This window comes from Geosmithia morbida (genome assembly GCF_012550715.1).
Source record: "Geosmithia morbida isolate 1262 chromosome Unknown scaffold_7, whole genome shotgun sequence".
Classification (NCBI taxonomy): domain Eukaryota; kingdom Fungi; phylum Ascomycota; class Sordariomycetes; order Hypocreales; family Bionectriaceae; genus Geosmithia; species Geosmithia morbida.
Genome location: NW_023336194.1, coordinates 296,497 through 307,256, shown reverse-complemented (window position 1 = coordinate 307,256; position 10,760 = coordinate 296,497). Strand labels below are relative to the sequence as shown.

At 56.5% G+C, this 10,760-nt stretch overlaps 2 protein-coding genes across 2 annotated transcripts in view; one reads left to right on the top strand and one right to left on the bottom strand.

The window, feature by feature from the left end:
- Window positions 1-4,337: 4,337 nt before the first annotated feature.
- Window positions 4,338-7,718, top strand: GMORB2_6939 (Exoribonuclease R; the record flags this gene model as incomplete). The annotated part of the gene is made up of 1 exon (XM_035468904.1): window positions 4,338-7,718. One exon carries the CDS (start codon window positions 4,338-4,340, stop codon window positions 7,716-7,718), a length of 3,381 nt encoding a protein of 1,126 aa, XP_035321284.1.
- A 2,323-nt stretch (window positions 7,719-10,041) lies between these two features.
- GMORB2_6938 (Fungal protein of unknown function (DUF1752)) overlaps window positions 10,042-10,760 on the bottom strand; it is a gene marked incomplete at both ends in the record, with an annotated part of 2,370 nt that continues 1,651 nt past the window's right edge. The window contains one exon of the mRNA XM_035468903.1: window positions 10,042-10,760. This exon is cut by the window's right edge and continues 470 nt beyond it. Within this exon, the coding sequence (XP_035321283.1) occupies window positions 10,042-10,760 (719 nt within the window).

Genomic DNA, 10,760 nt, shown 5'->3' with positions numbered 1-10,760 from the left:
TCCTCCTCCTCCTTCTCCTCCTCCTCCTCCTCCTCCTCCTCCTCACCCCCCCCCATCTCTCTTCTTCACACGGTATTATTACTGTCAGTCCTACCAGCACAGAATTATCTATTCCTGAGTTAAATCATGTAGACGATACATTCCTCGACGCCTTGGCTCAGTCAGACGAAGCAGGTACCACGGAACAGGACAAGCTCATCAGGTCTAGGTATTATATTACCGTGTAATAATATATTTGTACGAGTACCTTGCATAATGGGAGCCACCCCCCCGGCACGCGTCCCGTCATTCGTCGGGAATCCATGTTGCTTCTCTGTGGAGTTGCGCTAATATGGCAACCTCTCTGATCCTGGTACGAAGAGGTAATTTCCACTCGATGTGGGGATTGGCAGGGAACCTTGAAAGGGGCAGATGACGAGTGTTTGCTGTCCTGCTGTGTGTTAATCTCTCGGTGCGGATGTAATTGTTGTCATTACCTACTCGTACATGCTCGTCCCGTGCACGATGATAGTCCTCTACACACACACACACACACACACACACAAACTCTGTAAGGACTACGGGGTATTGACGATGATGATGATGATGATGATGAAGAGGAAGGGGAAGAGGAAGAGGGGGGGGAGAATACCCCTCCGTGATGCCTCTCAGTACGGATGATAGTCGCAGCAATGAATACGAACTGATGGCATTGACTTCTTCTTCAGGGACCTTGCCGAGCATTGACAGGATGAGATGAGTTGGGGGAGCCTTCTCCTCAGTCCTGACCCGAGCCGCAGCCGGCGTCTACTCCGTGCTCTCCATTAGCCGCTGGAGACGTACGTGTATCGCTGCACGGTCGAGATTGGAATAAGCACCTATTGCCGGTATCCCTTCCTCGGTACGACGTATCATCCGCTCTCATGCTACGAGTCCTCCGTTCCCCCCCATCCGAGTCTGGAGGGGAGTCAGCATGGAAAGCATAGGTTCTAGACTCGTATCACTCGTCTGTCTGGGCCCTCCCTGTCTGACCCATGGGGATTAGGGTTGCCAAGATGCTCCGTACATAGGATGAGATTGAACTGGCTGGGCGGTCAGGGGGGGGGGGGGGGGGGGGGGGGGGGGGAGACTCGTGTGCATTACGGTCCACGGACCGGAGCAGAGGAGGAAGACGGTCGCAGGATGCGAGTGCTGGTGGAAGGCGTGCATCGCTCCATCCATGCTCGGTCCGGGTAACGGTCGCAGCACCACGACTCGTACCGTCGTCATCAGTCATCGATGCCGACGGAGAGGAGCACAGCAGACGGCTACGGCCACAGATCGGACGTGACACATACACCTCTCCAAAGCATCCCACGCACATCCGCCCCGATGCGACTCTTCCTGCCTCTCAGCATCTGCCGCATCTGGTACTTTTGACAGGAGGAGAGAGGGTGGAGCACGGCTGCTGCTACCAATACTGACTGTGACTGGTACGAGCATTATGTAGTACCGAGTACGAGCATACCGAGTACCAGTACTCCGTACAGATTACAGATTAGTATTCTGCCGTTCATAATCATGCTACTGCCAGCGCTAATCGCACAGATGCGAGTACCGAGTACGAGTAATCTGAAATCTGTACATGGACGATACCCGTAACAGTACAGGTCATGGCCGTACCTGCGTCGACTTGGGCTGTGTCTTATTTCAGGAACAGGAAAGGCGCCGCCGGCGTGGAGCGGAGTGGGTGTTGATGGTCTCATTTGATTCTTGCCGGCAGCGCCCGAGTCGAGTCTCCCCGGCCTCCTCCTCTCTCTCCTTCTTTCCCCTTGATGGCGAGTACGGCGTGTTGATACATATGACCATCATCGATGGGCAAATACGTGTATGCAATATTACCCGTAGGCTACTCGGTTCAGCATACGGCGTACACGTACCCCAACTTGGCACAATTTCCTTCATCATATGCCAAGGACCTTGTTTTGTTTTGTTTTTCTCAAGCCAACAGCCGCTGTGGTGTTGTCGTTGCCCAAAAAAAAAAAAAAAAAAAAAAGAGTATACACAGGTACGGAGTGTAGTAGTCACCAATCAACCCGATGCCACTCGCTGTCTTGCAATAATAATACTCGACGCTGTTATTGAGAAGGAGATGGGACATCCCAGCCTGACCGCTCCCTAGGGCTGTGAGGGCTGAGACCGGTTTGGGACATCAACGTCGCATCTCTGTCGTGGCAGCTGAACCGAGAGGATGGCATCTGTCTCGGAGGGGAGAGAGAGGGAGAGAGAGGTGTTTGAAACTTGTGATTGCAATTGCGAGTACGCCGTGCCTCGTCGCAGCTCACTTACACTGCATGCATCTTGTCTTGCCCCATGTCAGAAGAGGCCCTGCTAGCCTTTGCGGTGGGTGTGTGCGTGTGTGTTGTGAACTATTGTCTGATCTCGCGGCCCTCCCACGCCAAGCGCGAGATGTATATATAACTCGTAGCAATACGGCGGCGTGCTTCTGTCAGTTGCAAGAATGCAGCCCATGACAGTCTGCACAGCTGTCTTGAGAGTATTATTACCGTATCGACGAGATCATCGGTCGACAAGGGGGGAGGAAGGGGTGGTTGCAGAGCAGAGCAAGAAAGCTCTCGACAGATCCGACCACCGGATTCCTTCGTCTCCTTCCACCTTGCCGGCTTGCTCATCTCGCCGGAGGACCTGACCCGTAAATAATGATAGGTGGCGGCAGCAGGTGAACGAGAGCTACGACTGCAGATGTTGCCACCACATTACCGATACTCCGAGCGGCAAACCCGCCCATGCTAACCCGTCATGGTCATGATGGACCATGAGGCGGGCCCCCCAAATAGCAACCACGTACGACGGATAGCCCGTAAGAGTATCGCTCAGGTATCGATACTACGACAGGATGTAGTGATGAAGACCGGAATACTAATCTGTAGAATACCACGAGCGCTCAATATTACTATCATCGCTCCGTACCTGGCATTGAACTACCAAGGAGCTTCCACGGTACGTACCCCTCGACCCTCTCTCTCTCTCGTCAAACCGGGGCGATCACTCCAGAAAGCTTTGGCCTCTGTTTCGTTTCCACTTATCGAGTCGGCGGATTGAAGGGACGTGATGATAACCCAGCGGGACTCGGTAAGAAGAGGAGAAGGAGCAAGGAGCTGGCAGATGTTTCAGGGAGAAGAAGAAGAAGAAGAAGAAGATAATGGAAAACCCCCGTCTCTGTCCGATCGAACTCTTGCCCCTATCCTGAGTACTGAGTGATAGATAGGATTGGACGAGGAACGAGGAGTGATCATCCGGAGTTTCATCAGCCTGGCTCCCAGGCCGACGACCGATGACCCCTTTCTGCTTGCTTGCGCATGAGGGTCGCCACGTACGAGTAGTACGAGTACGAGTAAAAGAGGCTTTTGGCGTTGTACGGATAGGGATGGCTGGACCAGGACTGACCAGGACTGCCATCTACGTACGTATCTGGATGCGACACCTGCAGCACCACGAGGCTGCCATATGCGTACTCACCCCGTACGCACGGAGTGATATTACTGGTACAGAGTTAAGGGAGGGAGAGGAATCCCCAAGAATTCACTCGACGTATCCTGGTGTTCCAGAGACGATGCCTCCCCCGCAGAGACAGCATGTCTGTCGCGTTTCAAGACAGACGACCACTTCCCTGCTTATCAGCCGTCTTCTCGCATACATGTGGGCAAGCCCGTGCATCAGAGACTGACGGTGCTGCTCGCCCTGGTCTCCTGCGATGTCGTCGCCCCCAAGTCGAGCTGCTTTTCGATGCTCGGAAGTCGACCCCAGTCCATCTCGATGCTTGATATGCAGATGCAGGCACATTGCACGCGTCGCTTGTCTAGACTAGGCAGAATGCCTCTTCGTTGGTGTGTATATGAGGCTGTTCCCGCATACCGATTGACCCGCGCCATCGGCGATTAAATGTAGCCAATGATACTGACTATCAACGTCTTGGATTTGGGGGGAGGGGGGAAGGGGCACGCATCGTGATGCCACTGATCGTAACCACAGACTCATCTAGCTACATGTATGAGCTTTTTAGAAACAACCAGTGATGCCCATGCACGGATTCGAGATGGGATCAACTCCCTACGCAGAAGACACATACTACCATATATATACGGATTCCAACAATCGTAAGCACAATACGTCATGTCCTGTCTTGATTTCCAACCAAAGAAATGAAAAGAAAAGCCATCTGGGGTATACAGGGTAGTTAGATTTCAACACGTGACGTCGCGCCAGCACTCTACGTAGTCGCCCCGCGCGTCCATCCGATCGTTACGTGGTAGTAGGGGAAAAGAAGAAGAGGAGATAGAAAAAGGTAAGAAGATGAGATGCCACTGGGTGACATCTTCCTACACCGGACGTCGCATCAGCAGGGCCAGAGCGTCAAGAAGATGCTACGAACCATGTTGCAAACCCGGCGGATTCCCTACGTCTGCTCGAGATGCTCGTCACGAATTCACCAGCGATACGGCGCCCGCGCCCTGATCCGGGGGGCCACGGGGCCTAGTTCGACCGCGGCGTACCTGTCCACCACATCGTGCAGCCGGGCCGAGCGCCCGACCGCGGCGGCGTCGCCGTCCCGCAGGCTGGCCCAGGCTCGCCCCCCGCCGAAGCTGCCGACGTCCGACGACGGCCGGACGGCGGAGTACCCAAGACCTCTCCCCATCCGCGAGCGCCTACGCCTGTGGGCGGCCGAGAACGAGGAGATCCTCAGGGAGTTCGAGCTGACCGACCACAACGACAGCTCCCTCTCGGGCAAGGCGCCCAACAGCCTGTCGCGGCCGCAGACGACGGCGTCCCCGGACGTGGAGAACCTCGGCACGGCCGCGGTCGGCATGTCGGGCTCGCCCGAGGAGCGCGCCATGACGCAGCTCGACTTCGAGGTCGGCGTCGACTCGAGGCAGCCGGGCGACCTGGTGGAGCTGAGGGCGCCGGGGGCCAGGAGCCCCATATTCGCCGTCTACCTGGGCTTCTTCGGCGGTCGGAACCACTTCTACGGCAGCCAGGGCCGGTGGCTGATGAGCACGGGCTACGGCCCGCTCTTCACCGTCGCCAACTTCGCCAGCGCGGCCGAGATCCGGCCCGTCCTGGATGAGATGCCCCGCTGCCGGACCGTCGAGGACTTCGACCGGGCGCAGCAGGAGGACAGGGGCCCCTCGCGCGCCGCCGCCTCGGCCCTGCTGGACAAGATGGCGCGCTTCAAGAAGGACTCACAGAGCGTCTACCTCGGCAACATGGGCACCCTGGACCGGGCCCGAATCCTGCTGTCGGACCGCGACACCGTCAAGTACATGAGCCTCTTCGAGATTGCCGACGTGCTGCTGCCGTCCTCCGTCAAGCGCGGCGGCGGCGGCGGCGGCAAGGACGCCAACTTCCCCGCCTCGGCCCTGTACGCCGTGCACACGGCCCTGTACCGCGACGAGATCGCCTTCCGGCCGCTGAGCCCGACGAGCGACTGCCACCGCCGCGACCACATGTTCGAGGTGTTCCCGCTGACCTTTGTGGAGAGCATCGGCCGCGTGGCGGCCATGGTGCGCGGGTACTGGGTGTCGGCAGGCCAGATGTCGGACCCGTCGGCGGATAAGGCGCTGCGGCGTACCCTGCTCGGCAGCTTCGTCGACAAGGCGAGGCAGGTGGTGCTGTCGAATCGGCAGAGGCGCGGGTGGGACAGGGGCGCGATCGCGCCGCTCGACGAGGCCACCATCGTGCCCGAGGTGGAGTGGTCCCACGCCAGCTGGGAGATCATATCGTACCTGCAGTGGTGGGCCAGCTACGACCTGTTCGAGCCGAGCTCGCGCTTCAGCTCGTACGGATCGGTGATCCTGCGCGCCCTGGACCTGTACGACGGCGTGCGCCTGGACCAGTCGACGGCCTGGACGCTGCTGCGGGAGCTGGGCGTCGTGCCGCTGTGGGAGGTGCCCTCGCGGTACAGGGTGCGCTTCCCGGGGACGGCCATCGTCCGGGGCGGCGGGCTCTCCCGGTCCGCGGACCCGGACGTCCAGGGGTCCACGCGGCCCGACATCGCGGCCGGGTACCGCGTCGACAGGGCCGACCAGAAGGTCTTCTGCATCGACGGGCCGGACGCGGTCCTCATCGACGACGGCATCTCCCTCGAGCGCACCGACGGGGACGACGAGTTCTGGATCCACGTCCACGCCGCCGACCCGGCCTCGGGCATCCGCCCGGACTCGCCCCTGACGAGGTACATGGAGCTGATACCCCAGAACATATACCTCCAGGGCCACTTCCAGGCCATGCTGTCGGACCCGTCCGGCGGCGGCGTCACGGGGGGTGACATGGCCGACCTGGTGCGCAAGTACTCGCTCGCGCCGGGGGCCCCGGCCCTCACGTTCAGCGCCAGGGTGAACCGGTCCGGCGACATTCTAGACCACAAGATCCAACCCACGACGATCCACGACGTCGTGTACCTGGACCCCCGGGACGTGGCCGACTTCTGCAATCAGCCTGCCCCTCCCGCCCGGCAGACCCCGTCAGACGAGCTCTCGGTAGGCAGACCGCCCGGCGACGGCGACGGCGACGGCGACGAGGACCACCGCCCCGAACCTCGGCCCAACAGGCCGATGACCAAGGCCGCCGACCTAGACGAGGCCAGCAAGGAGATGCTCTCGACCCTGTACACCCTATCGGCGGCCCTGGGGCAGAAGCGCAGGGAGAGGGGCGCGTGGCCACACTTCTTCCCCGGCTCGTCGGTGCAGGTGTCCTACCCGGACGGCGGCAGCGGCAGCGGCAGCGGCAGCGTGGCGGCGGCGGCCGGTTGGGTCCCCGCGGACCCGCACATCACCGTCTCCCGCGAGGAGGACAGGACGTGCTCGGTCGTGGACAACCTGATGGTCCTGGCGGGCCAGGTAGCAGCGCGGTGGTGTTCGGACCGGCGGATCCCGGTACCCTTCCGGCGCGACACCAAGTCGGCGACCAACTACGAGGCGGCCCTGCGCTACGCCACGTCGACCGTGTACCCGCAGATTGCGCGGGGCGTCGAACCCTCGCGCGACCAGCGCATGCAGCTCGCCGCCCTGACGGGGGGCACCGAGCTGTCCACCTCGCCGGGGCCGTACTTCATCCTGGGTCTGGACATGTACGCCAAGGCCACCTCGCCTCTACGTCGATTCTCCGACCTCCTGCTGCACTGGCAGGTCCACGCGGCCCTGAATCAGCAGCAGCACCGACGCGGCACCAGCAAGTCTCGCGTCTCTACCACTACTTCTTCCCCTACTACTACTACCACTGCTACTACCACTGCTACTACTAGTACTACTCCTACCTCTGACAGTGATCCGGGTGTAGACCTGGATCTGGACCTGGACCTGAGCCACCTCCCCTTCTCAGAGGAGGAGATGTCGAGGATCCTATCTCTGCTACATATGCGCGAGAAGATGGCCAGCACCGTCTCGAGGGGGGACAGGGACTGGATCCTCATGGCGCTGGCGCGGACGTGGCGGTTCGGCGGCGACGGCGGCTCCGCGCCGGCCAAGTTCCGCTTCACCGTCACGTCGCGCCGGAAACAGGGTCTGCTGGGTCAGATCGACTTCTTCGGTCTGGACGCCATGCTCGACGTCGACGGTATCGACGGTCTGGTCCTCCTCAGGGACGTCGAGGTCGGTCATGTCTTTGACGTCGAGATTGACCATGTTGACGTTTATGCTGGTGAGATTCGGGTCAAGGCCATTGGTATCGGTACGGGGAGCTGATGGGTTTTTTGTCTCGTCTTTGTGAATTTTTTTTCTTTTTTCAAAAATGTCTTTTTCTTTTATTGTAAGATTACAAACTTTTTGTGGTAGGATTAGAAATATTTTTCTTCTGGTGTAATATGATTATCATAGCCATCGTCACTCGTGTATGTATACCCATGTACGTCTAGCAAAAAGAAGAAGAAAAAAGAAGCCAACACACGTTTATACTATTCAGCTTATACTACTTGACTTGTATTATTACTCTATTCAAGAATCATTTGAACATCGGCATATACGGACTATATGTACATGGTAGATCACTGTGTAGTATTGAATATGAATCTTTCTCCTCTCCTCCCCCCCCCCAATGACCTTGACGTGTACCGGGGACTCAGTAGAGGGTAAGTAAATCTGAAATTGAAGCCTGTACAGATTAACTTGAACCTGGACCCCCAAAGTTGATTCACTGGGCAGTATTTGTTTGTATGTGTTTGCATCAAACAGCCAAATGCAGCCGGAAGAAGGGATAATCCGGGACCGAGGCTGTTGCCTCAGGATGACATAGCAAACATTCTCACGATGAGAGTCATCCTAGATCAATACAACTATCGATCATCACAAACGCAAAGGCTCTTCCTGAAAGAAGGAGCTGATGCACCTGTGTTATCGNCACCAGGATGATAATACGAGCATTGTGTCCAAGTGTTTGTATGTGTTTGCATCAAACAGCCAAATGCAGCCGGAAGAAGGGGTAATCCGGGACCGTAATCGTTGCCTCAGGATGTCATAGCAAACATTCTCACATATAACTATCACGATGAGAGTCATCCTAGATCAATACAACTATCGATCATCACAAACGCAAAGGCTCTTCCTGAAAGAAGGAGCTGATGCACCTGTGTTATCGTAGGGGACGATAAAAGAAGAGAAGACGAAACCAACAGTATTATTACTTGAGAAACCACTCTCTACATGTACGGAGTATTGAATAGCATACAATTGCTCCGTAAATCCGTACGACACATCTCCATGACGATGATATAATAGAAATTATATGATAACCCCTCCTCCCCTCCCCCTCCCCCCCCAAAAAAAGTCATCCGTCACCGCCTTTTATTTATTTATTGTTTTTTTTAAAAAGGGTCGAGGACCCTGAGCTGACGCCAATGGGTAGTCCCCCCCCCCCGCATCCCCAACAAAGTATTTATTACAACTAGTGCGCGGCGGGATAAATCCTTATCTTCCTTGTTTCTCTCTTCTCGATCTACAAAAAAATAGCTTCATGTGATTGGCTAGAGCTGATCGTTGGTGTGTCATCTACATCATGATAAAACTTGGGACTCGGGATACTCAGATTCTTTGTGTGTTCATCTCCATATCATATTGCGGGGAGGGGGGGGGGGGTTGCTTAGGATAACTCATGGTATATATAGTCACCTAGGATACTCAGAAAATGTCATGAAGAAAAAAAGAAATATCAAATCACTTCCCAAATCTACCGGACCCTTTTTTTTCTTCTTTTTTTCTTTTTTTTTATATAAAAAGTAATGTTGTCCATCAAGGTAAAACACAACACAGGGGAAAATAGAAGACGAAATTGGAAAACGAAAAAAAAAATAGTATAAAAAAAGGAGTAAGGACCCGCACGCTATATGACACAAAAAGGTGGAATCCTCATGTGTCCAATGCTGAAAAGACAAGAAAAAAAAAGAACCACCTTTTAAAAAAAATAACCCCATTGCTGGTTTGCTAGAGAAACGCCATTTTCCCCCCTTTCAAGATCGTATATGTTACCGACACAAGTGCAATAAAAAAAAACAGGATACTAAGTAGAAAAAAAATGTACCAAAAAAGCCAACCACCATAGAATATAAAGGAAAAAAAAAGAAACCAGCATAGAGAAAAACCGGTGTGGCCGTTTGCCACTATTGCGCCGTGGCGTCACGAGACGTGGGGAACCCCAGACTTTCAACTGTTGGGATTGGGGGGGGGGGGGGGGGGGGGGGGGGGGGGGGGGGGGGGTGGGCCAGTGTCGTCTCTGCCTCGTGACTCTCTTGTTTTTTCCTTGTTCTCCTCTTTCAAGAGAGAGAGAGAGAGAGAGAGAGAGAGAGAGAGATGTGTTTAGTGTCTCAGGTCTCATGATCTCACCAAAAGAAAAAAAAGAAGAGAAAGAAAAAGAGTGCAAGGTAGAGAGTGCCGATCATGATTGGCCAAACATTCTGAAGAGAAGACGTGCAGGAGCCATTGCCATGTAGAGAGTACCAGTACCAGTGCCAGTGCCTATGCCAGTACCAGTACCAGTACCAGCACCGATGCCGAGAGCAGTAAGCAGACCATGCAGTCACTTCCTCCACCCGACATTCCAGATGACGTGGGCGATGTCGCGGGCCGTATTGACCGTGTCGATGACGCGGCTGAACACGCCGTCCCGCTGGGTGGAGTCGGCCTCGCTGTAGGGCATGAGCATCCCCGAGGCTGTGCGCTTCATGCCACCGTCGTCGCTGCCGCTGGCCGGCGAGTGCCCGTCTTCGCCCGTGAGGGTTCCGGCGTGGCTGATGCTGCTGCTGCTGCCGCTGCTGCTGCGGGGGGAGGTGATGCCGTCGTGCTGCTGGGGGCGCCACGCATCGTCATCGTCGTCGTCGGGGTGGCAGAACCCGTCCATTATATCGGCCTCTCCCTCCTTGCCGTCGCCTTCATCATCCTCGTCATCGTCCTCGTCGCCGAGCACGAACCTGCTGCGGGACATGGAAGGTCGCAGCGTCTCCTGCGACGAGGTCGGAGAGCCCATGGGACTCCTTACGGTGCTGTGCTTCATAGCCGAGTCGGCACGTTCAGGCGTGTCCTCGCGGTACTTGAGCGTGGTGGAGGGGAGCATGGCGATCGTCTTGCTGGTGACGGCCTCCCTCGGAGACGTGGCGCCGGAGGGGGTCTTGTGCCTCGGCCTCCTGTTGGGGACGGGCACCTTCTTGCGCGAGCGGGAGCGCATCATGACGATGCCGTCGTCCGAGTCGCTGTCGTTGTCATCGCACACGGCGCTCTCGTTGCCGTTGCCGTTGCCGC